This window comes from Balaenoptera ricei, chromosome 20, assembly GCF_028023285.1.
Source record: "Balaenoptera ricei isolate mBalRic1 chromosome 20, mBalRic1.hap2, whole genome shotgun sequence".
Taxonomy (NCBI): Eukaryota; Metazoa; Chordata; class Mammalia; order Artiodactyla; family Balaenopteridae; genus Balaenoptera; species Balaenoptera ricei.
This window is the reverse complement of record NC_082658.1, coordinates 55642299-55668838: the sequence shown is the minus strand read 5'-3', so window position 1 is coordinate 55668838 and position 26540 is coordinate 55642299. Positions and strand designations below refer to the sequence as shown.

Here is a 26540-nt window from a genome sequence, read left to right as displayed (position 1 = left end):
TACTGTGTAGCACAGAGAACTGTATTCACTACCCTATGATGAACCATAATGGAAAAGAATATTTAAAAAGTGTATATATATATATATATATATATATATATATATATATATATGTAACTGAATCTCTTTGCTGTACAGCAGAAATTAACACAACATTGTAAATCAACTATGATTCAATTAAAAAAAAAAAAAGAGAGACAGACAGGTCTATAAATTTCTCACCAACAATAGTGGTTCCCTTCACCTCTTCTGCTATCTTCCCCTCATCAAAGACAAAAACTTTCATCTCTTTAGTTAATAATCTTGGTATTTACTGCCACATCTCAACATAGCATGCATGTATTGTTTACGTTGATTTTTCAGTTTAGGCAGACATTGGCTCCCCACTCTGGAGGACAAGGTGGCATTCTCTTCCCTAGGCTTGCTCCTAAGACACAAACTTTTCCTCATCTCCTATCCTTCTTTTTTTTTTTTTAATAGTAATCTTTTATTTATTTATTTATTTTTATATTTATTTTTGGCTGTGTTGGGTCTTCGTTTCTGTGCGAGGGCTTTCTCTAGTTGCGGCAAGCGAGGGCCACTCTTCATCGCGGTGCGTGGGCCTCTAACTATCGTGGCCTCTCGTTGCAGAGCACAGGCTCCAGATGCGCAGGCTCAGTAGTTGTGGCTCACGGGCCTAGTTGCTCCGCGGCACGTGGGATCTTCCCAGACCAGGGCTCGAACCCGTGTCCCCTGCATTGGCAGGCAGACTCTCAACCACTGCGCCACCAGGGAAGCCCCTCCTATCCTTCTAATAGAGTTTCACTAGGACTAGGCAAACCAGTACTTAGTATTTACATGATTTTGGTTATGTACATCTATTCATAGGGGAGCTTTAGAGTGTACTGTAATTATTGTTTTCCTTTCCTACAAAACCTTTTGCTGTTGCTCTTGATAATAACTCTATATTTGTTATTATTTGTCTAGTGTTCTACACACCTTTATTAATTTCACCATTCATCTACATCCCTCTCAGTATGCTGGGGCACATCAAATACCCCCAGGTTATCTCCAGTCTGCACTGTTGGCCCTCTAGCCTGCTCCTTAGCTGTCATCCTGGGCTCTTGCTTCCCCACCATCCTTGGGATTCCTTTCCATGGAGCACGCCCTTCAATAGCTACTTCAGAAAGGGTACATGGGAGGGAGGAGCAGTTTTTAAGACCCTGCATGTCTGGAAATGTCTAAAATCTATCTACACACTTGAATGATAGCGTGGAAATAATTTTTGTACGGAACTTTGAGAGCACTGCTTCACGGGAAACAATGTTGTTGTAAAGAAACCTAATGTCATTTGGATTCCTGGTTCTTTTCCTAGGACCTGCTATTCCCTCCAGAAGCTTTCGGAATCTTCTCTTTGCCCCAGGTGTTCTGTAACTTCACAATCTTGCACCGCAACGTGACCTACTTTTGTTAACTATGCAACGCTCTCAGTTAAAAACACAAAGAATGATTTACTTTCTGATGATTTTGCAGTTTGGGCTGGAGTCCCTCACACGGCTACATTCACTTGGGAGATAGGCTAATGATGGAGTATCCAAATGGGCTCAGCCACTCCTGTGTCGATGGCTGGGGGCTGGCCCGGCATCTCTCTCTCCGCGTGGTCTCCCATCATTCAGTAATCCTGCCTGAGCTTCACTACATGGTGCCTGCATCCCAAGAAGCCCAAAGCTGTAATTTCCAGACCTCTTAAGGCCTGGAATTCAGACACATTCTGTTGGTCAAAGCAAGTCACAGATCAGCTCAGAGTCAACGTGGGAACACCTTTTTTTTTTTTTTTTTTTTTTTTTGGCTGCGCCACATGGCTTGCAGATCAACTGGCGCCCTTGGCAGTGAAAGTGCGGAGTCCCAGCCACTGGCACCAGGGAATTCCCCACAACACCATTAAGGAAAACAAAAAAATCCCTTTACAGCCACTTTTAATGGAGTTTGGGGAGGGGGCAAAAGCCAATGTTTGTGTTCAATCTAGTTTTTTTTTTAATTTATTTTTTTATACAGCAAGTTCTTATTAGTTATCTATTTTATACATATTAGTGTATACATGTCAATCCCAATCTCTCAGTTCATCCCACCACCAACCCCCCACCCCGGCTTTTCCCCCTTGGTGTCCATACATTTGTTCTCTATGTCTGTGTCTCTATTTCTGCCTTGCAAACCGGTTCATCTGTACCATTTTTCTAGATTCTACATATATGCGTTAATATATGATATTTGTTTTTCTCTTTCTGACTTACTTCACTCTGTATGACAGTCTCTAGGTCCATCCACGTCTCTACAAATGACCCAATTTCATTCCTTTTTATGGCTGAGTAATATTCCGTTGTTTATATGTACCACATCTTCTTTATCCATTCATCTGTTGATGGGCATTTAGGTTGCTTCTGTGACCTGGCTATTGTAAATAGTGCTGCAATGAACATGGGGGTGCATGTGTCTTTTGAATTACGGTTTTCTCTGGGTGTATGCCCAGTAGTGGGATTGCTGGATCATATGGTAGTTCTATTTTTAGTTTTTTAAGGAACATCCATACTGTTCTCCATAGTGGCTGTATCAATTTACATTCCCACCAACAGTGCAAGAGGGTTCCCTTTTCTCCACACCCTCACCAGCATTTACTGTTTGTAGATTAAAAAAAATAATAAATTTATTTATTTATTTATAAATTTATTTATTTATCCCTAATCCCCCACTGCTTCCATGCATAGTCCCCGCCCCATTCTATTACCTTTTGCTGTTTTCTATATATTTCTGCTGAAGCAGGAGGTGCCTTGAAGGAGGCAACAGTTACGTTCTCTTAGCTGTGGGGAATTTGGTGGGGAGTCATATGAAGGTTGAACTAGAACAAAAAGATGTGGGTTCCTATAAAATGTTTGCATTCATTTTATTTTTTTATATTCATCTTATCTGGTTTTTCAAACTTGCAAAATTAAAAAAGTTAAAAAAGTAGAAACAGGGAGGATGAATATTCTTTTAATAAATTTTGCTGTGAAGAGGGGCAGAGAAATAGAGCAATAACAGAGGATATGGCATCAAATGAGAGCTGCTTTCAAGATGAGCAACTGTTCTTACAATGATTCTCAGTATTGGCTTCACACACTAGAACTACTAGGGGTGTTTGAAAAAGCAAGGCTCAAGCCTCTCACCCAGGGTCTGGGTGTTGGATGCAGGTGTTAGGTTTTTTTGTTTTTTTTTTTTTACAGCTTCCCAGGTGATTCTAATGTGCAGTCAATGTTGACAACAACTGCCCTCAAGGTGTGTTTGTGTTGTTGGGAAAGATGCAGGAGAAGTGCTAATCTCAGAAGTAAAATCCTGAGAAAGTGAAAAAGGCAGAACGCAGAGCCCGAGTGGGGACACAAGCCTCTCATGGGTGCAAAAAGCAGGATCTTAGGTTCAACAACAGAAAATTCCAACCAGAACTGACTTGAGCAATACACTTGCCTGTTGTAACTGAATCCAGAGGAGGGTGAATCAGGACAATAAGTTACCCATGCAATATCCATTCTCCCTTCTCCTTTCCTCATAGACTGCAAATTTAGCTCAGGGAAGGGAGGTGGCCACCACAGCAACCAGGAGAGAGGAGTTTTTAGGTAGCACTTGTAGAAGGGGGTCGGGGAGATGGCTCTCTTCTACAAAGCTCTGGCAAATGTCTTCTCACCTCTTCCTTTGTCATTGCTCCAAATGGGTTACACTCTGATGCCTGAACCAACCAATGTGGCCAGGAGGATGGAACACACTTGGTGTTTTAAGCCAACTGTTGGGCTGACCCTGGCAGGCCTGCAAGCCTTGTAATTGCCTACCTTCGAGACTGAAGAAAGAGCCCAGAGACAGCAACAAGGGCCTCAATGGTTTAACGGACAGGGGATCTTACAAATCTGAAACAAAGGGTCCTGGAGTAACACGTTCACCGTGGCTGGCAGATAGCAGACAGGACATGGCGGCAGTCTTCGCTACTCGGGGGAGAAGGAGGCCGCCATTTATAGGGGGAATTGATGTCAGGTTGGCTCACTGGTTACCAGTGCTGGGTGCTGGGGGTGAATGGATAAATAGGACAAGGTCCTTGTTCTCCAATGGCTCCTGATTTGATGTGAAAACCCCAGGGCCCAGGGAACATAAAGGACGATGTGTGGATGGCAGCACCCATTCCCCTTATTCTGGTGACAGCATCCTCGTTTTCCTATAGGGAATAATCTGTTCCCCATTCTCAGCCCACATGGAACACCGTGGAGCTGACTTCATCCTCTGGCTCCAGGGGCGGACATGTGATCCACATGCCCAAACAGACTTGAGCAGAGTTTGGGAACTGATTCAGGGATGAATAAGTGACTTTGTCCAGGCCAGTCAGAGTCAGCCTTGGGATTTTTCTGTTGTTGTTGGAATTGTTTTTTTTTTTTTTTTAAATCACTTTCATTTCCTAGGAGTTGCATGATAGGATATAAGTAAGCCTTGAAGCTGCTGCTGGCGATTTCTGTAACCATTTTGGGAGAGCCCACCTGAGAATGAAGGCAACCCAATGGAAAACATAGCTGAGTAATTTATAGACCCCTCATGTGAATACCTGGATCCAGCCATGCCTGATACTCATGGTCTTTTGGTTACATGAACTACAATTTTCCTTTGAAAGAAAATTGGACTCTTTCAATCAGAAGAATCCTCTTTAGTACACAGGTCTATCTCAGACATGGGAGTAGGGCATGTCAGAAAAAACTTCCTTCAGATAAGAACACTGAAAACTCAGTGTTCACACTGAGTTTTGTAGGATGAGCAAGACTTAGGCAGACGGAGGTGAGGAAAGTGCTCTGTAAATCCCACCTGTCACCACACCTGTGTATTTGATTCCAAAACTGACAGCATGAGTTGCCTCTCTCTCTTCTGTCCAATTCATCCTCTCATCTTCCGCTTCCTGTCACTCATCCCACTGAATGGGTCTCATAGACAATCATTCTTGCCACGTACCCATTCAACAAGTATATCTTCTGAGCGTACTCGGGGTAAGGCACTAAGCTGGGTGTAGTATGTGAGGGGAAAGATGAGTGACAAGGTCAGAGAACAGACATGGTGAGCATTCAACCCCTTCCCATCTCATGCCCATGGCAGACATTGCCAATCAATCCATGTAATTTTCTTCTTGAGCCCAGATGTAGCCTCAGAATCTTTGTCATCATAGCACTCCAGAGAGTCACAGCCAACTGACTAAAGTTGGCATTTAAGATGAAGCCTAGTGTCATCCGGAAGGTAAGGTATGGCTCAGGGCAACGTGGGTCCAGAATAGAAGGGAGACAGGACTGAACTAGTCTAGAGACTGGGGAGATGGGGTTAATTAGGACTCTTCCATTTGTAAGTAACAGACACCCGCAAGAGAGAACTTGTCTTAGAAGGAGAATTTATTATAAGGACACAAGACTGGGGATACAGCTGGGCCTCAGGGACAGCCTGGAGGCAGGAGCTGGAGCTTTGTAGGAACTCAGGAAATTCTCTCTCCATCCCTCTTCTCTGCATGTCTGTTTTGTCTCTTTTTTCTCTCTCTCCCTTGACCAGTTCTTTCTGTTTTCCAGTCCACATGACAGAGATAGATGCCACACAGTTCATGTTTATATACTCTCTGTCTAAGAGAGTAACTGAAAGTGGGGTCCGGCTGCTCACTGCTCAAAACCCAATAAAGAGGCCAGCTTGGTGGAAAAGAAAGTTTGCTTTATTTTGGATGCTGGCAACTGTGGGGGAGGGCGGATGCCTGTCCAAAGGCTGACTCCCCCCACTGACAATCAATGGGCAAGAGCTTTTATAGGCGGAGGGAGGGGGCTGCATGCAGAAACTGCACAGTCAGCTCTGATGGTCATCTTGAAATTGGTCATCGGTGGTCTGACCAGCGTTATCTTGATTGTTTTAGGAACAGTTAATCTTCAGTTCCAGGGTTGGTTTGTTTCCATTTCCTTGAGGCCAGTTCTCGGAATTGTGGCAGCTTATGTCATGGCTACTGTCTGGTCATCATGTAGTTAACTTCTTCCACCTGGTAGGGTTTCAGTATCTACAAGACAGCTCACAGGATACGGCTCAGAATATTATCTACAGCCCTTGAGGAGGAACTAAAGGTCCTTGACTATGTTTAATGACTAAACTATTATTATTTGGTCTCCTTTGACTGTTTTCCTTTGTTTCTGCATTTTCTCACTTCTCTGATTAAACTTATTCTTTGGCTAAAGTTTTTCTGCAGACAAAAGGCAGACAAAGGCCATGGGGGGCAAGGACCATGGGGCCCTGCTCCGTTTCAGATAAATAGGTTTTGAGTGTCTTGGTTCAAATTCCAAGTTCCCCAGGCAAAAGGTTCTCACTGACCCAGTTTGGGACAGAGATCCACCTATGGTCCAGTTACCCCTGTTCAGCAGGAGGAAGGGGTCACACAAGATATCAGGGTGGCTGTGTCCATCATAGCCACGTTGGTGATGCTGATGAGCTGTGAGGGCTGTGGGGATTTTTCGGAAGTATGTGGGGAGGTATTTTTCGGGCAATAGAAAACCCCGAACAATAAATGTCCCCTAAATAATTCAAGGAAAGCTTCTCGTAGGAGGTGAGTTTTAAACTAGTGATGAAAAACAGATACAATTTTAATAGGCAGAGATGAACAAACAGGATAATCTAAACTCAAACCAGCCTGATAAAATATGGGAACATATTGGTTTATGTAACTGGAAAATTCAGGAGTAATGGCTTCAGGCCTGGATGGATCCAGGTGCCCAGAACATGTGTCAGGAATTGTGCTTCCTCAATATTTCATTTCTGCTTTCTTCTGTGTTGAACTGTGTTAGCTCATTCTCAGGCAGACTCTTCCCAAGTGGTGGCAGAAGTGATGACCAGCAGCTCTGGGCTTCTATCCTGCCAGCTTAGCAACCCTAGCGCAAAGACGATGTCACCCTCTTATTGCAAACGTTCTGGGGCTGACCCTCACTGAACTGGCCTTGGTCACAGACTCTGAAGCTGGGGCTGGAATTAGCCCCATACAAACTATGTGGATTGAGGGTGGAGATGGGTGGATCCCCAAAGGAATTTCAGATGTGGGAAGAAATAGGCAAAAAAAAAAAAAAATGTGTTTATTCTACCTTTTCTGGAAGGAGTCCCTCTCAGAAACCATCTGTCAGTGGATTGCTGACCTGAGTTTTTCAAAACTCTCAGCCAAGGTTTAGAGGTCTTCCGAAATGGAGAGCTTGTTCTGGTTATCTATTACTGCATGATAAGCTACACTAAAACTCTTTTTTTTTTTTTTTAATGTATTTATTTATTTATTTATTTTTGGCTTCCACTAATAACGTGTGGACTCCACCTCTCCTCTCCTACCCCCGCCTCCTGTCTTGGGGGAAAAAGCTTGCTTGCCGCTGCCTGAAGCTACTTCCATCTCCTCAGGCCCTGGCTCCCACCAGTTTTTGCCTCTTTATTCATAGTGTGGCGTTTAAGACCTTGGGAAAATTATAATCCTGACTATCACTTAGAAACTGGGTGACCTTAAACAGGTCATACCACCTTTCTGAGACTTAATGTTATCCTCTGTGAAATGGAGTTATAAGAGTATCTGACTAATAAGCTTGTTGAGGGTATTAAACTTTCACAACTAAAGTGCTTAGTACAGCTTCTGCACCCAATAGGAAGCACCCAATAAAACACTGCTCCTTCCTTCCCACACATACTCTGAAGGTGACCTCAATTTCCTATTTTACTGAGAAAATAGAAACCTGGAGTCAAACCCCCTGGAACCTGCAGCCACCTAACCCACAAACGTACCTACTCCCAGGCCCATCCTGTCCTGCGCTAATCCTCTTGCAAGGGTTTCCTCTCTTACCATCCAAGGGAATCCCTCCTCCTCTACCTGGATCTATCCCCACTGGCCACAGGACCCGGTCCCCTCATCACCCCCTCCAGTGTCTCCCTCTCCCCTTACTCTTTCCTATGAGCTGTCGACGGGCAAAAGTCTCTCCCTTCTTCAAAAAAAGAAACACAACACTTCCGCCTACCCTGCCTCCTTTCTGGCGTCTGCAGGAACATCTTATACAGCTGTGTCTTCACAGGGTGCATCCTCCGGCCTTCTCTGGGTGGCACTGACCGCTGGAAGGACCAGTTTCTGGGGCCAGCTCTGGCCTTGGGATGATCCCTGATCATCCAGTTCACCTACCTCAGCGTACTTGGCGTTGCCCCGGGCTTGGGCGCCAGGGCCCAAGGAGCCCACCAACATGAAGCCCAGATCGGGGCCTATTCGCCAAGAGCCAGGAAGGCCTCCATCCCTCGGGGGCGGTGCTGAGGGTGAAGCGCTCAGTACCGGCCCCTCCTCTTCCCCTTCCAGGGTCTGCTGAGGCTGGCCTGGAGCCCTCCACTGCTGGCCCTTCCTGTCGCTAATGTGGTCCCTCAGGCCTTGTTTCAACTGGGGCCACCACCCGCCCTGGCAGAGAGTGTGGCAAGAGCTCTGGGTTCCCGTTCCTCCTGGGATAGAGGCTAAACCCTGGGGAGGAGGGTGACCTCAGGGGCTGAAGTGGGGGACCTGTCAACGTCATGCATGAGAACCCACGTGGCCCTAAATCAGACAGGACGTTGACGGTAGTAACAAGGAAGTTCTGAAGGAGACACATGGCTCAGGAGTGGATGGTCAGGACGGAGAGAGCGGCCTGAGGAGATGGTGGCTGGCTGGCCTGGTGGATGAAGAGAACAATGGCGCGGCAAGGCCGTAAATCGGCTGACTGTGAACATTTATTCACTTGGCTTGGTGGTTTGGGTGATGAGGTAGAGTAGAAGGGAAAGCCCTTTGTTGAACTTGCAGTCATGAGCACATCTTAATCAAATGGACCAACATTTCATCATGATGAGAAAAATTGTGAGAGTCGTGTGGTATACAACGGAAGGTAATTTTGTTTGGCATTTTAAAAATGCTGATTGTGTAACCCATTCATGAAATGCACATTAACTCTGCTGTAACAAGGTGCCGAGTGGACTTTTCCTGTGGCCGTGGAATTAGTCTCTAGACTGTGACAAACAAGCTCCTCTCTGTGGGAACCTGGGTTTCCCAGACATCGCAGTTGTCCTTCTCCCCAGTTTCTCTGCTCCCTTCCCTCTCTGGGAGCGGGGCAAGCCACCTGTCCCACCCTAATCTCCTCGTCAAAGTCTAGTCACTAACTCACGAGGCTGTTGACAAGCAAGATGCGCTGATCTTAGAGACCTCACCTCACTCTCCTTTGCATCGTCTCCTCTGGGGCAGGACCTGGAAGATTCCTCCACCTTCTAAATGCTGAGTCAGCACGAGAGTCCCGACAAGGCTACCAGGCTGTGCGCCTTTTCTCTCACAAGGTCCTAACCTCTGCCTGGGTTAGGTTCCCCGTAAATGGAGTTTCAGGAACAGTCATACTGCAGGGAAGGGCCCGGGCTGACTCTCGGTGGAGTTGAGGCTTAGAGAGAGACATCATCTCTTGTCATTCATCCTTCACTCCCTCCTCCCTCCAAATTCAGTGTTTTTCTCCTTTTCTTTCCTCTTAAACCAGTCCAACCCCCACTGCTTTCCACAATCCTTTTGAGGCACTTGACTGCAAAGAACAGAATACCCAATTCCATCTGGCTTAAGCAAAGAAAACAACTTGCTATCCCATCGTACTCGGCTAGCAGGATCTGGTTAAGCCTAGTGAAGGGCAGAGGCTCAAACAAGTGGCAGCAAGACCTCGTCACTGCCCATCTGTCAGTTCTGTTCCTTCTTTGTGGTGGCAAAACCACTCAGAGTCACATCCTCTCAGCAACCCCAGAGAAGAGATCCAACTTCTTCCCTTGGCTTCTAGCAATGTCTCAACACGAAGCCTTGTTTGCTTGGACTGGGTCACCTGCCTGTCCTTGAAGCAATCCCTGTGGCCAGAGGGATGGAGCGATTGGGCAGGACTGGAGGGAGGTCTGGGGTCAGTTCCACAGGGACTGAGAATGGGGCAGGGATGGTTGCCCATCATGGGGCAGACGGATAGCTAGGAAGGCAGAACACCCGACGTCCATCACGAGTCATCATGTCAGAAACATTGAGCCTGGGGCAGGGATAGCTGGGCTCAAAGAAAATAGATGACCAATGGGCTGGTCACCCATGGGTGGCTTTGGGATGGTCTCTCCTGTTCTAATGAGCCAGTGGCAGGCTCTGGAAGGGTCAGAGGTAGAGTGTGGGTTTTGGTGAGGTCTTGTCCAGGGATCAGTGGACCTCAACTTCCCCATTTGGGGGCCCCCTTCCCTCAGAATTGGACTCTGGCTTCCATGGTTCCTGGGTCCTGGCTGTAGACAAGCTCTGCCCTTCTTTTCCTTCCTCTCTCCTGCCTATGACCAAGGGATGAGGCCACACCACCCACTTCCAGAGCCTCAGAGACCCTGGTCTTTTCTAGAAGCCTGAAAGGCCTGTAGCTTCCCTGCTTGGTTCCCTCAGAGCAGATCCCCTGAGCAGAGGGGTTTCTGGGAGGGGATGGCTGACCCCAGTTCAACTCCCCCTGCCTAGGTCATCTCTAGGGTTCACCCCTTATCTGAAGCCCTCCATGGCAATGCCAGGTTCGAACACTCCAGGGATAGGGGTGTTCGGGCCACCCAGGCCAAAAGGACCACACACCGTGGAGTGGAAGAAAGCACACCTTTATTCCAGCCCCCACCCTGCCAGGACCCAGCACCACGGCACATGGCCTGGTGTCCACAGTGCACGGTCCAGAAGATCCCGGTGAACGCGGTCCCACAACGCAGTGTCACAGATCCCCCAAAGGGGGGTGTCTGGGGTCCACTGCAGGTGGGGATGGGGAGCAGGGCCCCGACCCTGAGGAGCAGCACAGACAAAAGGCGCCAGGTGAGCCCTGGGTCAGGATGCGGCGTCCGGGCTATGGGATGGAAGCAGCAGCAGAGCCGTGGGAGCTCCCTGCTTCGGCCAGCGCTGCTCCTGGCGACAGAGCCATCCCGAAGGCAAGGCCACCCCGAGCGTGGGCTCCTGGCACAGGCCAGCTGGCCGAGGTAGTGTAAACATGTCAGAGGGTGAGGGGTGCCTAGTGGCCAAGCCGGGTGCTCTCTGGGCTGGGAATTGCCTGGGTCCCAGGAACAAGAGGGATGACCAGGTGGAGAGGACTTGGGTCTGAGGGCAGCTGGGCTCTAGGAGACTGACTGGGCCCAGGAGAAAAGGTTCCACGGAAATGGAGGAGAAAGGCAAGGAGAAACTGCCCGGCAGAGAGAGGAGACTGGGGCTTAACTGTTTCCCTCCTCTTCTCCCACCAGCTCTCTGAGCTCTGGGGCGGGTGGTCCTGCGTTCTCCTGGCTGGGGAGGAGGACAGGCCTCTCCTTTACCAGCTTCTCCCCCCGTCACTCGCCTTTGAGACTGAGTCCCAGGAACAAGGCTGAGTTGAGGGTGGGAAGGGACCGGCTCAGCCCTGCCCGCCCCACCTCTGCCCCAAACTGGGTTTGGGCCACAGGTCATACTCCTCTCCCTCTGGGGGTGCCTTGTCCCAGCCTGTCCTGCACCTAATCGCAGGCCAACCCTTTCCCAAAGCTCCCCTGAATCACAGGCCAGTAACTACCCATGGCCCCTCACAGGCAGGGAGGGAAGGAGAGGTAAGGGGTGGGGAGGGAGGGAGGGAAGAGGCAGGGGAGGGAGAGCTACAGTCACACGGTTAGGTCCAACACCAGCAATGCAGAGCCTGCCCTTGATTCCTGGGGCCTAAGGACAGAGAAAATCTGAAGAGAGATGTTTAAGAATGTACATAATTTAAAAAATATTTTTTGTGTGTGTGCATCAGGGTTTTAAAAAAATCCTTAATTCATCATCTCCGAACTCGGTTAAAAATGTGTTTTAAATTATACTATATTACTCACTATAGCAGCGCCACCTTAAGTAACCAGAACCTACAAGTGCTGGATTTTAGGTTTCTTGTCTGTTCTTTCTCTACCTTTAGGAAGGAGGGGAAGACCATTGAACTTGTGGATTTTACGAGTCAGGCAAAGCAATCTCCAGCAGTGCCTGTAATCCTAACATCAGCTACTCCAGAGTCCTGAGGTCTAACGTCTACAGGCTCTGGACAGGTACATAAGAGATGTTCAGAAAATCTTGGTGTCTTGGAGTGCACGGGGAGTGGTGGGCACGGTGAGAACAGAAAAGCGAAACCCTGGAGAGATGGGACGAGGGGACGGTTGCTCTTTAGCTCCAGAAGGAAGTCAGCAGTTGCCCCTGTGTGGGGCTTTTGATTTCAAAGAGGGACATTTGGCAGCCATTTTTACAATGTGGTATCTCTTGATTTCTAAACGTTAGCTCAAGACAAAAACAAAACCACTCCATTGATCAAACAAAAGAAGTCTCGGGGCTAGTTTCTAGCCTGGTTTTTAAGAAATCTTAGCAGTTCTGAGATTTTAGGGATCCTAGGATCCTTTAGTTCTATGATTCAGAAACTTTAATGTGCATATAAATACTCTGAAGGAACTTTGTTAGGATGTAGATTCTGTTTCAATACTCCTGGGCCTGAGATTCTGCATTGCTAACAAGCTCCCAGGCGATGTCGCTGCTGCTGGCCTACCTACCACACTGTGTGGTGAGGATTTAGTTCATCCTTCCGCCTAGGAAGTCCCTCTGACTGTTCTCTCCCTGCTCAAAGAGGTCTCCAGTTCTGCTTGCACATCTCCAGGGACTGGAGGCGCACTACCTAGTGACAGCCTGGGTGGCTACAGCTGCTGCTAACTTCTGCCAGGTTCTGCGGCAATGGCGAAGGCCACCCAGAGTGCAATGTGCCAAGGCTCAGGCTCTGGAACATCAAAGTTCCACAAAAGAAGCTTTACCTGGGGACTTACTGGGATGGGAGGGGTTGATACTTGTCACAAAGATCTAAGCTGGGAGGATTTTCTGTTCAACTGCCTGCTCAGTGGCGCCCAGTTAAACAGAGACTACTACTATTCCTGGGTGTTCTGGTTAGGAGAGGTTTCGTGGGGTTTGTTTACCTTCCTTTCCCCAAAGCTTTGAAACAAGCTTTTCTCTGCACTTGGGCAAAGTATGTGGTAATGCCCCAGGAGAAGGAGCCGGTTTCTGACTGGTGGGGGATGGAGAAGGGAAGGATGCTTGAGGCTAAACAGAAGCCCTCAAATCCTCAGGCCACACGACACCCCTGCTCTGGTGGAACAGGTGGTCTCCACCTCCTCTGGGGTTGGGACATCCAATCCCAGATCCTCCTTCCTGGGGCCTTTCTTATGGGCTCAGGGTCACTGGGGCTGGAGGCCACGTGCCCAGTGCCCTGTACCCCAAGACCAACCATTCTGAAGACCAGCTGTCAGGGCCGGAGGGTATGGAAACCACCTAAGTAGGCCACTCTTCATTTTACCACGGAGGGGAAACCAAGCCCAGAGAGTGCATGAGACTTTCCCAGGGTCACACAGCTGGTTTGCAACCAGCTCTTGCAAAGGCTCAGAATCCTTTGAGGCAGAGCTGGACGGAAGCCACTGGTATTAGCCAGACTTTTGGTCACCTACAGCAGCAACTTTCAGGAAAAGGACCTTCCGGAATAATCCTGAGGGAAAGAGGAGTGTTTCAGAGGGAAATCATGGAAAGGGGTCATGGGGGTTCACCTCAGTAGGGGAGAGTCATGGATCAGAGTTTCTTGGAGGGCAGAGGGCAGGGTTTCTGCTGTAACCGAGCTCTAGGGCCAGCAGTCAGCTGGTCCTCTGGTGAGCGTTGCTACCTAGGGTTCTGTCTCTTGGGCGGTGTATAGCCTGAGGGGCCAAGAGGAGGGTCTGGTTAATGCAATGTGTGTGTGTGTGTGTGTGTGTGTGTGTGTGTGTGTGTGTGTGTGTGTCGTCGGGGGTAGGTCAGAGTAAAAGTTCCAGAAGGTCATGTTTAGAGGCATTCCCGAGTCTGGATTCCTGGCCCACTCCAGACCTACCGAGCCAGGATCCCTGCGGCTGGGAAATCCCTGGGTTTAGGAACCAGCCTGGGCTCACCAAGTCAGAGAAGGACGGGAAACCTGGCTTGAGTGGGACGTTCTGCAGGCAGGCAGGGCTAGGTCCTCAGGCTGGGGAAGAGGTACCTGTCCTCCAGGAAGCATGTGTGTAGCCCCCGGGGTCTGTGGGGCATGGGAGCCAAGGGGCCAGTACCTTGTCCCAGGCCCAGCCTCACTTTCCGGAAAACAGGCCCGGCCTCGCCTTCTCCAGCTTCCGGCGCCGCTCAGGCGGGATATCCTGCAAGCTGATGCCGTGGTTGCTGTCCCTGTGGCGAAGGGAGGGGCGGCCTCATGGAGGGAGAATAGGCAGTAGGAGGGCGAGGCCCAGGTCGCCCCGCTTGGGCGGGGTCCGGTGCAGGGCAGGAGGGGAGGGAGGGCATGGAGGGACCAACTCGGTCCTGGCAGCACGAAGGCCGGATCCTCACCCCGGTTGCAGGTCAGGCGGTTTGGGGATGGGCTTGTCGAAGCCGCGTCTGCCCACCAACCAGTACGTTTCCTCGGTGCCCTTGCCCTGGGGAGACACGGGGGAGGGGAGGACTCAGGCGGGCTGAGGTGAGGGCCAGTGGATCTCGAGGTCTCAGTGGAACCGGGCGTGGCGAGTTGCGTCTTCCAGCCCGGCCTCACCTTCAGCTCCGTGCGACCCCGCACCTCGGTCTGGAAGCCCTCGTCTAGGGCGGAGAGAATCTGCACGGTGCTCCTGTTCACGTGGATGCGGTAAGCTGGGACGGCAGGGGACACCGTGAGCTCAGAGGACACCGTGAGCTCAGGACACCCCTCCCGCGCCCCCTCCCCGCCCCTCCCGCCCCGTCACACTCACGCAGCCCTGTGGACTCCATGCGCGAGGCGGTGTTGACCGTGTCCCCAAACAGGCAGTACCGCGGCATCGTGAGGCCCACCACGCCCGCCACACACGGGCCTGTGGAGACGTGCGGCGTTGGCGGGCTGGCTGGCCCGCGCTGAAGCTGGCCTGCTGGCGGCTGGGGGGCACCTAGGGCTCGGGGGGCCTTTAGCACCCCATAATCTCCACTGGCTTCCCAAAGAAACCCTCTCAAGCCTACCCTCCCAATTACAATGCGGTGCCTGCTGTGAAAAGGTGGCTTCAAGACAAGTCCCCGCCCCCACCCACTCCATGAGTTTGCCTCCTATCTAGGAAATCTGGAGCCCGGCCCTAACGAGGGAGATGGGCTGGAGAGCCCGGGAAGGCGCGGAGTTACCCGAGTGCAGGCCGATGCGGATGCGCACGGGCACCTCGGGCATGTGCCGCATGCGGAAGGTGCCCACGGCACTGAGGATGTCCAGAGCCATGTTGGCGATCTCTGCTGCGTGCCGCTGCCCGTTCCGTTGGGGCAGCCCTGAGGCCACCATATAGGCGTCCCCGATTGTCTCCACCTGAGGAGAGAATTCAGTACTGAGCACCCAGCCAATGCCAATGTCCCTTATCGGGAGGCCTAAACTGGGGTGAGTGCAGAGATCCTGGAGAGCCTTCCAGCTGGGGGACTGAGCTGGGGACTGGCAGAGGAGAAAAGGGACAGGAGGGCTGGGAAAGAGGTTCGTGCTGGTGACCTCGGGCAGGGTGGCGGGGGCGGGAGAAGCTGAAGGAGGGCTTGCCCCCTACACACCCCACCTTGTAGACATCATGGGAGCCGATGATGGCGTCAAAGAGCGTGTAGAGGTCATTGAGCAGGTCCACCACTTCGATGGGCTCACTCATGGCTGAGATGGTGGTGAAACCCACAATGTCACTGAAGTACAGTGTCACCTCCTCGAAATACTCGGGCTCCACAGGTGTCCCCATCTTCAGCGCCTCAGCCACAGACCTGGGGATGGCAGGTGGTGAGCTTACCTGGAGGCCACCCCAGTCTGCCTGGATTCCAGCTGTCCTCCCCACCCACCTCTCCCCCTAGGCACCCACGGAGGCAGCATCTGTGTGAGCAGCCGGTCTGTCTTCTGCTTTTCCAGCTCCAGCTCCTCTGTGCGCTCCCGGATCAGGTCCTCCAGGTTACTGGAATACTGCTCCAGCATCCGCAGCATCGAGTCGATGATGTTCATCTTCCGGCCCTTGTTGATGCTCTTGAACTAGTAGGAGGAGGAAGCTGGTGGGGCTGCCGAGGACCTGGGCTGCCACGCCCCTCTCAGGGGGCTGTATTATGCCTGATCCTCTGCCCCCATCCCCTTTCATCTGTACTCATCAAGCCCGTGGTGCCCCGTGCTGGGCACTGTGTTTTCACATGTTATTAGGAGGTCACCTGTTCTGTTAGCAACTGACAAGGCGCTGGAACCAGCCCAGTCTTTGGACTCCCAGGCCAAGGGTCTTTCTCCCTCACTAGGCCAAACACATACTCAATAAATGTTATTTGAATTGAACTAAATATTTCTCCCACCCGGAGCTCCATTTCCCACTCCAAAGGCCTCCACAGCCCCCATTCTAATTCTGTCCCCACCAAACCCTTAATCCTCAGACTACCCCTTAGGAAGTAGCCTGGAAGGTCAGAGATCCTGCCAGCTTGCCTTCCTGCAGCCTCCCCTCCCCCACCCCAAGTTGCCAGCAAACGGCCAGCCCAGCCCCTGACCAGGTCGAAGGTGCGGTCCATGGAGGGCCGAAGTTCCGGCTGCTCTGCCCAGCACTGTTTCATCAGCTGGATGCACTCCATGGGCGCCTGGTCTATGGACACCGAGGGCCGACACAGTGGAGGGGGGCTCTGTACCCTCTTCACCACTTCTGGAGGCATGAAGGGAACAAGAGAGGGGGGTGTGCCAGAACAGAAGCCACCTCTGACTCTGGCCTGATTGTTGAAGCTCAAGAGGAGGGGGCTGGAAGGGGAAGCTTCAGTAGGTGGGGAAGCGTAGTGTGGGAGGTGTTGCTGGGAGCAACAGGACCCTGAACCCTGGGGGCCAGGGGGCAGTAAGAAGGGATAGGCAAAGAGACTGACATTTACTGCACATAAGACTAGTGAGGGTTAGAGTGATCAAGTAGCATGCTGTATCCTATACATGATAATATAGATCTGAACCAGATCCATCTGCTGTGTTTCCCCCTTCCCCCTATCGTGCTGCCTCCCTTGGGCCCCTGAGAACCAGAGGGGAGCTTGCTACCACCGTTGGGGCAGCAGGCAGGGTCCAGGGTCCGGACAGAGGAAACCACTGACGTCTGGGTGCTGAAAGGCCGCCCCCTCCCATCCTGATGCTTGGCTCTCCACTGCCCTGACCCTTCAGAACTCAGCTCTAGGGAGTCCCACATAAGTAAGTCTCAGCACCGAGCGAGGCTGGGTCTCTGCCTAACAGCGGGGTGTCTTTCTAGTCCAAAGGCCAGGCGAGGGCGGCCGTACCCTCGGGAGTCAGCTCCAGCATGGCGTAAGGGGCGCTGCGGCACACGACCTCTTGCATGATGATGCCCAGACTGAAGACGTCGCCGGCCAGCGTTCCCCGGCGCTCCAGGGCCGGGTCCCGAAGTAGCTCCGGGGCTGTCCACAGCTGGTCTGGGGTCGGAGAAGGGAGCGTGGGCACGCGGAGGGCCATAGAGGCGCTAGGGACAGACCCCCCACCCTCACCAGAAAGTCCAGGCTCGCACCCGCTCAACTCCCCCGCCTCAGTCTGGCCCTGCTGCCCGCAGTGATCCCCAGGAGAAACTACCAGAAACCCAGAGCAGGTCTCAGAAAGCCGGGCCATGACAAATAGGACCCGCCCTTTAGACAAAGCGGTGCCGAGAGCAGACTAGGTCCCTCGGGCACAAGCCCCGCCCTTAGGCAAAGCCCCACTAGAAGCAGACCCCCCCTGCAAGGGCAGGAGCTCCGCCCCTCAGGCACAAGTCCCGCCCCCTAACAACTCCCCGCCTCCCCAGCCACGGAGCCAGACCCCCGTCATCTCAGAGGTCACAAGACCTTCTCCGTGGCAGGAGTCGCGTCCGGTGGGTGTGGGATGGAGAGAGTGCGAGGGAAGGAGGAAAGGAGAGGCCCTCGAAACAACGGGGATGCGGGGGCTGCTCGGCCGGCCGGGAGGCAGCCGGGGAGTCCTACCCTCCGCGCTGGGAGGCTCCGGTAACACCCTCTGCGCTTCCAGCAGTCGCCCATGACCGTGGTCGGTGACTTTAAGCACGAACCTCCCGTCCACCACGCAGTTCCGTGACTTCAGCCGCCCGTGGGCCACGCCTCGATGGTGCAGATACCTTATTCCCTGGAAGGAGTGGCGTCAGGGGCACCCTCAGCCCACGCGGTTCCCCCGCCGGCTCCTCCCCGCCGCAGCCCACCCGGTGCCACCCCGACACGCACACCTTGATGAGGTCCAGTAGGAGGGAGGACTTGAACATCCAGTCCAGCTTTATGTCTCTCTGAGCGAGGAGGTCTTGGAGGGAGCCACGGGCACAGTGCTCTGAGACCACAGCCAGCATCCCTTCCCCGGGGGCCGCGGCGCCGCCAGCTCCCCCCGCCAGGAAGAGCCCCAGGTAGAGGGCCAAGTTCTCATGCCGGAGCTCCCGGATCTGGGGGAGGGGGCGGAATTAACAGCCATTTGCTGTTCTGGGAGCGAGGTGGGGAGGAGGCTGTGCTTCAGGTCGGTTTCTGATTGGAGGATGGGGTAAAAATGGTGAGTGGAAAGGTCTATAGGGCGTGTAGGGGCTTCCTTCTACAGACACCTCTCTCTGGAAAAGACACCACAGGCAAAGGCCACCGTGGAGACACTGAACGTGGTGTAACTTAAAGCTATGAATGAAAAGACAATTTTGCGCTGGTAAATCAGGACCCAGGCAGTTTCTGATTTATTAACCATAAGACTTTTAACTTCCTGGGTCTTAAGGGAAAACACCTCATGAAGGAAAAGCTCCTGGAACTCAGCGCCCCCCCCTCCACTTCTGATATAACCGTCCCTTGGGGGGAGAATCAGGCAGACACTGCAGTGCTTTCAAAAATCACCAGAAATGGCTTGTGCTGGTGACTCAGCCCAGGGCTGCTTTGCTTGTTACATCATTGTGCCAGATAGACGCACCCCGCCCCCCCCCCCCCCCTTAGTTAAGGAAGAAGGACTAACTAGTTGAGCTGTGTCCCAGAGGAGCCAACAACAAGGCCACACCCACTCGGCGGGACAGAGGCCCTCACAGTCTGGCTGGGAAAATGAGGGCTAGTGGGTGACTGGTGCCCTTTCTAGTTTTTCTTTGGTCCTACAAGGGGCTTCTTTTCATCTTAAATGCCTGTTGTTAAATGGTGATTTAGTCTGTTGACTACTGGTAGTCCATTTAAGTCATTCTGCAGCTGTGACCAAGAGCTTCTGTGGAGGCATCTGGGAAGGAGGCCAGGCCAAGGCTGTATGGTGTTAGGGGTAAGGGGGGCACTAAGGTTGGAATGACCAGAATAAGCCAGTTTATAGCCTCCTTGCCAACTTTCCACGTCACTCGGTATGCACCAACTAGGCCATTCTGTGCAAGCAGCCTGACAGAACTGGAAACCCATTTATTTTCTAGCATTCACTCAACAAACATTCATTGGGTGTCTCTAATGTTCCAGACACTGTGCTGGGTGCTGGAAATATTAATACAATGGAGGAGGTAGGGGAAAAGCCCCCACTCAACTTACAGTTCAGGGAGGGAGGCAGATAAGAAATAAGCAAGCACACACAGGTGAACAGACAATTACAAATTATGATCAACACCTCAAAGGAAAGAACTAGTGTTATAAGAGAGCATGATAAGAAACCTGCTTTAGAGAGGAGGGGACACGTCACTGAGAGCTCTTCGTCCCTGCCACAATGGGGCCTACTTGGACTCAGCTGCAAAGAGAAGGCAAGGAGGGAGGAAATGATGGCCACCTCATACCCCATCACAGGCCCACTCTCACCTTGGAGAAGGCCATCTTGGTCGCTGGGCGGATAGCTATGTGCTGTTCCCCCGGGAATTTCTTCAGCCAAACCCAGTCTCCCTGGAGCAGAGACAGGAGTAGTGAACTCGGTTTCTTAAAACCCCATGATGTGAGGAGCCCTGTAGAGCCCCCATGTTTCCCTTGGCTCACTGCCCCAGAACCCATCTTCCATGCGACAAAGAGCATCCGGAGCAAGGGGTATAATGCCTGCCAATGCACTTCACGGCCAGCTGGGTAAGAGCCCACCCGTGGGAAAGAGAGATGCAGAGGCTGTCCTCACCACGCCAGATGCGCTCACCAACAGCCCTATTAAGTGAGCCATCACCACCACAAGTGTCATTGAAATCACAGCCCTCATCACCACCTGCTGCCATAAGAGAGCACTGTGGTGGGCATCAGGAGTCTGGGTAGATCACGCGTTATTACAGACTGTGAAGAATAGACAGCCCCCCTGCAGGCTCTGGGCCTCACTGTCGTCAGCTGTCGGCAGGGCCAGTTCATGGGCGTGCGAACCCATGCGGTCACCCAGGGCCCTGTGCTCAGAAGGGCCTGAGCTTGGTTCAGTGATCTGCTGCTGTCATCTTGAATGAACAAGGGGCACTTCATTTTTATTTTGCCCTAGACCTTGCAAATTATGTAGTTGGCCTTGTCTGTTGATAAAGGATTTGGACTAGGAGGGAATTCTGGGGGTTTGGTACTGACCCCTAAAGAAGATTTGGAAATAAATGTGGAGACATTTTTAATTGTCACAAAAACTGGGGGCTATGATCAGTGGACATAGTCAGGGACAAGTGGCACTAAACATTCTTCAAGGCATAGTGTCCTGCCCAAAACGACAATAGTGTTCTACTGGGAAATGGCTGCAACGGCCTCTAGGTGACATACTAGGAATCTCTGCATTCTCTCCACGACATGACACCCAAGAGCTCTAAATCTCCACTGCCTCTTCATTAGTGGAGCTCTCTCTCAGCGCTCTCTGAATCTGTTCTCATTATCTCCCACGCATCCCACCACATTCAGATTTGCTGACCCCATGGTTAATGTCCTAATACCCTTTTGTGACTTTCTTTTTCCCTTCTAAGTCTTGCTGCTCCAGAATGTGATCTGATTGGGGTAGAAGTGCTGGGTGGGGCCAAGACATGAGTCTGGCTTGAGTCAGAGATTAGCTCAGTCTGGAAGCCCCATCCTGAACAATCCAATCCTGGAAAAGTCCTCTTTGTGACCATGAGATCACTTCCCAGATGAGCCTCTGTCTCAATCTTTCCAGGGAGGCCTGTGCTCTTCAGTAACCCAAAGGCTTGGAGCACTGAGGGGGAGGACCAGGGGCTCCCAACAGGGTGGGGGATGGCCTCAGTGGCCTCTTCAGGCTACATGCTGGTCCCATCAAACTTCCCACCACCAGGCCTCCAGTCTCTAGGCCACTGTGATTGGCCTTTGAAGAGCCCTCACCTGGATAATGGCTAAGGGAAAATCCCCCAGCAGGAAGGATTCCCAGATGCTCCCCTTTGAGGAGGAATCCATGAACTCTCCCTAGTTCCCATTCTGGGCTCCTATCCCCATTTCCTGGACTCTGCAAGATACCACGTGACTCCAGGAACGGAGCTCGGCCTGCCTGGGGGTCAGGCTCACCTCATAGAGGCCAATGTTGGTGTAATCCGGGATTTGGCTGTGGATGCTGCGAACGTCTGACAAGCTGCGGGCGGCCAGACTCCATCGACTCCCCTGGGCCACCTGGAGGGTAGAGGTCAATGCATGGGGTCAAGATATACTATGGGGTCAGAGTCCTGGGTTGAGGTCAGGCTGAGTTCTGGGGATTAAAGAGGGGAAGGGAAGAAATCTTAGTTCGGGAAGGTGATAAAGACATTACTTCCCAAGTACACAACACTTCAGAGCTTACAAAACAAACACATTCATTTTCTGTTGGAGCTTCACCCTATCGAAGGAAAGCGGTCAGGACAGGGGCTGTTATCCTCATTGCACACATGAGGGCGTTGATCCCAGCACTCAGACCTGGGACCGAGTGAAGGCAGAAACCAGGCCTTCCCAGGTGGGGGCTGGGGTGAGGGCTGGCCCAGGCAGGGGACCGGACATATAGGGGAGGACAGCTGGGTCCTGGCTCCCCTCCTCCCCCACCTTCCGAGAGCTGCCCCTTTGCGGGGGGAGGAAGGTGACGTCGTCCAGAGTCAGGATGATCTTGTTGGGGCCGGAGACCATTTGGATGTGAAGGAGCCGGTGCCTGGTAGAGAAAGGAGGTCATCTTCGCAACGGGGACCAAGGTCCATGAGAGGAAGCCAGTGGGGGGGAATGCTGGCTCAGGGGAGGGCAGTCATCCCCAAACCAGACCCCCCCGGGACTCGGCCAGCCCTCCAGGACTCCTTCCCTCTCCCCCTCTCCAAAAGACATCCTCCCTCCTTCTACTCTTGAGTGGGCCCAGCCTGCTGCACAGTTGCATTTCTGGCAGGTGGAGAGCCAAGCTCCTCTCCTACTTACCCTACTCACCTAAAATAATGGGTCAGGAAGGCCCCTGTCAGCCCCATCAAAACCACCAGGAGGAAGCCGATGAAGACGACGCCGGGCTCCACTCCTGGAGGGGCAGTGAGAGGAGAGATGCTGAGGACTGTGGCAGAGGGGAGGCATCCTCTCTAGCAGAGGTCCCCAACCCCCGGGCCGCGGGCCGCTACTTGTCCGCGCAGCCTGTTAGGAACCGGGCTGCACAGCAGGGGGTGAGCGGCGTGAGTGAGCGAAGCTTCATCTGCCTGCTCCCCATCGCTGGCATTACCGCCTGAACACCCCCCCCCCCGCCCCACCCCAGTCCGTGGAAAAACTGTTGTCCACGAAACAGGTCCCTGGTGCCAAAAAGGTTGCGGACCGCTGCTCTCTAGGGAGGAATGCGGTCACGTCAAACCTTGGAGGCTCCAGAAAAGGCGGATGAGAGCCCATAACAAGATCTAGGGAAAGGTCATGGGTCCTGCAAAGGGCGGGGTGGGGGGGTGGTCTGGGAATGCTAGAAAGGTTCCAAGAGGGCTCCAGGGGCTCGGCAAGACAGGGGTCCTGCACAAGCTGGAGGTCTCTGAGGAGGACCTGGAAGGGCCTCCAACAGGAGTTACAGGATGAGAGTTCACTCTCTTTCACCACTTTGTGGAGGGTTCATGGTCACTGTTCCAGTGTGGGCTGGGATGTTCGCCCTCACCTCCGTTGCAGATGACGTCTGGGTCGAACCAACACGAGGGGTCGGGCCCAGGCCCCCGTCCCCCTCTAGGAAAATGCACCGGGGTTCCGGCGGAGCGGAAGAAGCCCCGGGTGGGGTTCAGCACGTATGTGGCGAACAGCCGGTCCCCGGCTGCATCCGTGTCCAGCAGCACAAAGGAGGGCTCCTCGGCTCCTCCCAGGGCCCCACAGAAGCCGGGGACCTGGGCATCCCGGACGTGGCGGGCCACGGCTGCTCCGGACACCCAGCCGCCACCTGCAGCCGCCCGCGCTCGCGCCACGCCCCCAGCCAACAAGAAGACCGAGTCATAGATGGTGCCGAAGAGAGGGGATACCTGGGGAGGAAGGGTAGGGGGTTCAGGTTTCGGGGTCACGGCCCATAAACAGACGGGGACTCACTGTCTCCGCTTATCCTTTCACTGGGCCCTTCGAGTCCTTCAAGCCCTCTGTGTTTTGACTGTTTCCACCTCCTAGTTAGTGGTTCCATATCCCTCCGCATTGGCTCTCTCTTCCTCTCCTCATTGGCTCTCTCTTCCTCTCTCCCCAATTGGCTATCCCACCTCTTTTTGCCACTGCCCTTTCCTCTTTTCAGTATTCTTACGCTCTTCTTATCATTTGTTACTTCTAACTCCAATACCTACATCTCCTCTCTTCCCTCTCCTTTTGGTTGCCCTGCATATATTTTTAAAATCATTACCTACCATTCATCGAAAGACTTCTTTCTCATCTTTTGGTTGGCTTCTATTTTCTATTTTTAGTTCTTTTCTTTTTCCCAAGGCAACCACCTGATCTCATGGAGCTTCTCTATCATTCCCAGTTCCCATCTCTCACAGTGCCAGGCACTGTGTAGAGCGCTAGGGATATATCAGGGTACAAGACAGTCCCTATCTCGAGGAATCTTTCCTCTAGTAGGGGGAGACAGACAGGGATGTTAAAGCAGTGTAATGAGTGAGGGAAGGAGTAACTGAGGGAGCTGAGGAGACAGGAAAGAGGGCCCCAGCCCAGGCTGGGGGAGGAGGAAGAGGCTTCCAGAAGTGACCATCCCTTAGGGGATGAATCCGAAATATCTGGGGGAGCGTAGGGACAGGAGAGAGGGAACAGTACATCCAGTAGCACAGAAGCAAAAGAGAAGGTCACATCTGGGGAACCCAAAGTAGCTCGGTCTGGCTGAAGTTCAAGAAAGAAGGAAGAGAGAGGAAGACATGAGACCTGATAAACCAAGTGAAGAGACCTGTATCTATCCAGGGCAAGAGAAGCCACTGGGAGACTTTGGATGGGGGCGTGACACAGTCAGATGTGTCAGATTTCTGAAGTTCACTCTGATTGCTGGGTGGAGAAAGGCCTGGGGTAGGTAAGTGTTGAAGCAGAGACCACTTGGGAGATTTTATTTGGGGATTTGGACCAGAGGTGCTGTGGCCTGAACCAGGGGTGTGACAGTGAGGATGGAGAAAGTAGATGGATTCAAATGACCTTTGGGAAGCATAAGTGACAGAACTTGGTGTCTGGATGTTGGGGGAAGGGTTAGAGGAATCAAGGGTGACTCCCAGGGGTCTCACTTGGGCAGCTAGGTGAAAGGCTATGCTACTTACTGAGAACTGAAGAGGGTTTCCCCCACCATTTCCCCCACCTCTATTTCTCCACCTGCCCTCCATCCCATCTCACCACTGTTCTCAGGGAATCCTGGATATTAGCTGATTGTTGGGAATAAGCTGTGAATCCAGATGGTTATAGAAGCCCTTGCTCCACCTAGGGACCTTTCTGCTTCTCACAAGATGTAAGGCTTTCAAAAAGTTAAGACCACTACGTGAAGCCCCAGAGGAAACACCTCTGAACTGGGCATGGAGGCTGGCTCTGTATTCTCCCTCCTTCCTGCTCTCTTAAGAACACCGGTTGTTTAATACAGACTGTATGTTATGGCCGTGTTGGAAGTGGGTTTACTTTAAAGTAGACTGCAAAAGATGCTGCAGTGCGGAGTTTGTTAGCGTTTGCTCCTTGGAGCTGACCTTGAGAGGTTTCATTGCCAACTCTCTGGAAGCAATTCCAATACACAAAGATGCTCCAAGCAAGGCCAGAGCCTCTACATCACCCAGGACATGCAGAGCTGCTGGTTATTCTCTCTGTACTGACCTCCTACTCCTTCCTATTGACTGCATCCTCCTCTCATTCCATGGACTCTATCCACTTCTCTTCCCATTGCCTCCAGCCTCCATCTCCCCTTTTTGGCTATTCTCTGCTCTCTTCCCTGGTTCTCTTCCCCTCTTCCCTCCTCCCTGGTCCCTCTACCTGCTGCAGATTGAGGTCAGGGGGCAGCTCCTGATGCTCTTGGGCCCTGCGCAGACTGTCCAGCACGCTGCCTCCCGGGGGACAGTGACGCGTGAGGGTGAGCACCGCATCGTGGGCCTTGCGAAGCTGTGAGCTGTTGGCGAGCACGGCCAAGGCGTCCGGGCCTGGAGACAAGGCGTAGTGCAGCGTGTCGAAGGGCAGGAAGACCAGGGAACCATCAGCCAAGCCCAGCTCCTCTGCAGCCTCCAGTAGGCGGCGCTGCTCCTCACCGCCCAGCAGGACCGAGTGCATCACCATGATCACTGCTGCGGACACAGAGGCTCCGCTCGGTGCTCTGTCCTTTGCTCGCTGGACAGCCAACCCCCCCGCATCCTGCAGGGGAGCCTACCTCTGACTCTGGGCCCATCTTGGACCCTCCTCAGGGCCTCCCGGGCTCCAGACAGGTCCGAGGGCTCCATAGAGGTCACCAGGGCAACGGGCAGACCCCGGGCCCTGAGCGCCGTGGAAAGCGCGCGTCCCGCCTCCACCCACAGGTCCTGGGGGGCGGTGACCAGGGCCACGTGCGCCCAGCGGAACGCGCGCAGGAGGGCGTAGAGCGCATCCGCCGCGGGCGTCACCGCGGGAGCCGTGGTGCCCGCCGCCCGCATTCCGGGGCAGCCCCAGGGCACCAGGGCGATCCCCGCCTCTTGAGCTAGTAGCTCCGCCGGCCGGCAGGCTGCGGGGTTCACCGGCCCCACGAGGCCCGAGACGCGGGTGAGCGCGGAGGACACCGCCCCCAGCGAGCCCGGCGTCCGGCACGGCTCGGGCAGCAGCGCGACCTCGAAGCGGGGGCCGCCCTCCAGGGCAGCTTCGTGGTTCAGGCGGGCGGCGGCCAGGCGGGCGGCCAGGTCCGGGCGGGCACGGGCGAAGATGGGGTCGCAGGCCCAGGGGCCCAGCACCCCCACTGTGAACGCAGCGGAGAGGGCGGAGCGCGGCAGCAGCAGCAGCGGCAGCAGCAGCAGCAGCAGGGGGCGCAGCCGAGGCCGGGGCCGGGACGGCGTACGGGGAAGGCCGGGCGGAGACGGAGCCCCCCGCGTGGGTGCGCAGAGCCCGGGGTCCCGACGCCCACCCGCGAGGAGCGCGCGGGCGGTCATTGCCGGCTTCTGGGAGCATAAACAGAGCAGCATGAGAGGACGCGACCTCCAGGGCTCTCTTAGGGCTCTCCGCAACCCCCAGGTTCTCAAAGCCCAAT

The 26540-nt window shown here is 53.1% G+C and overlaps 1 protein-coding gene across 1 annotated transcript; it reads right to left on the bottom strand.

Moving 5' to 3' along the window:
* Window positions 1-10703: 10703 nt before the first annotated feature.
* On the bottom strand, window positions 10704-26475 carry GUCY2D (guanylate cyclase 2D, retinal). Its single transcript, XM_059906799.1, has 19 exons — window positions 25698-26475; window positions 25310-25614; window positions 23010-23361; window positions 22319-22403; window positions 21953-22055; window positions 21449-21550; window positions 19799-19879; window positions 18244-18450; window positions 17990-18146; window positions 17303-17452; window positions 16547-16695; window positions 15889-16052; window positions 15601-15793; window positions 15191-15365; window positions 14794-14892; window positions 14601-14695; window positions 14402-14487; window positions 14131-14242; window positions 10704-13547 (listed from the first exon to the last, which is right to left on the bottom strand). The coding sequence occupies exons 1-18, from the start codon at window positions 26473-26475 to the stop codon at window positions 14149-14151; spliced, it is 3375 nt and encodes a 1124-aa protein (XP_059762782.1). The 3' UTR covers window positions 10704-13547; window positions 14131-14148.
* Window positions 26476-26540: the final 65 nt, after the last annotated feature.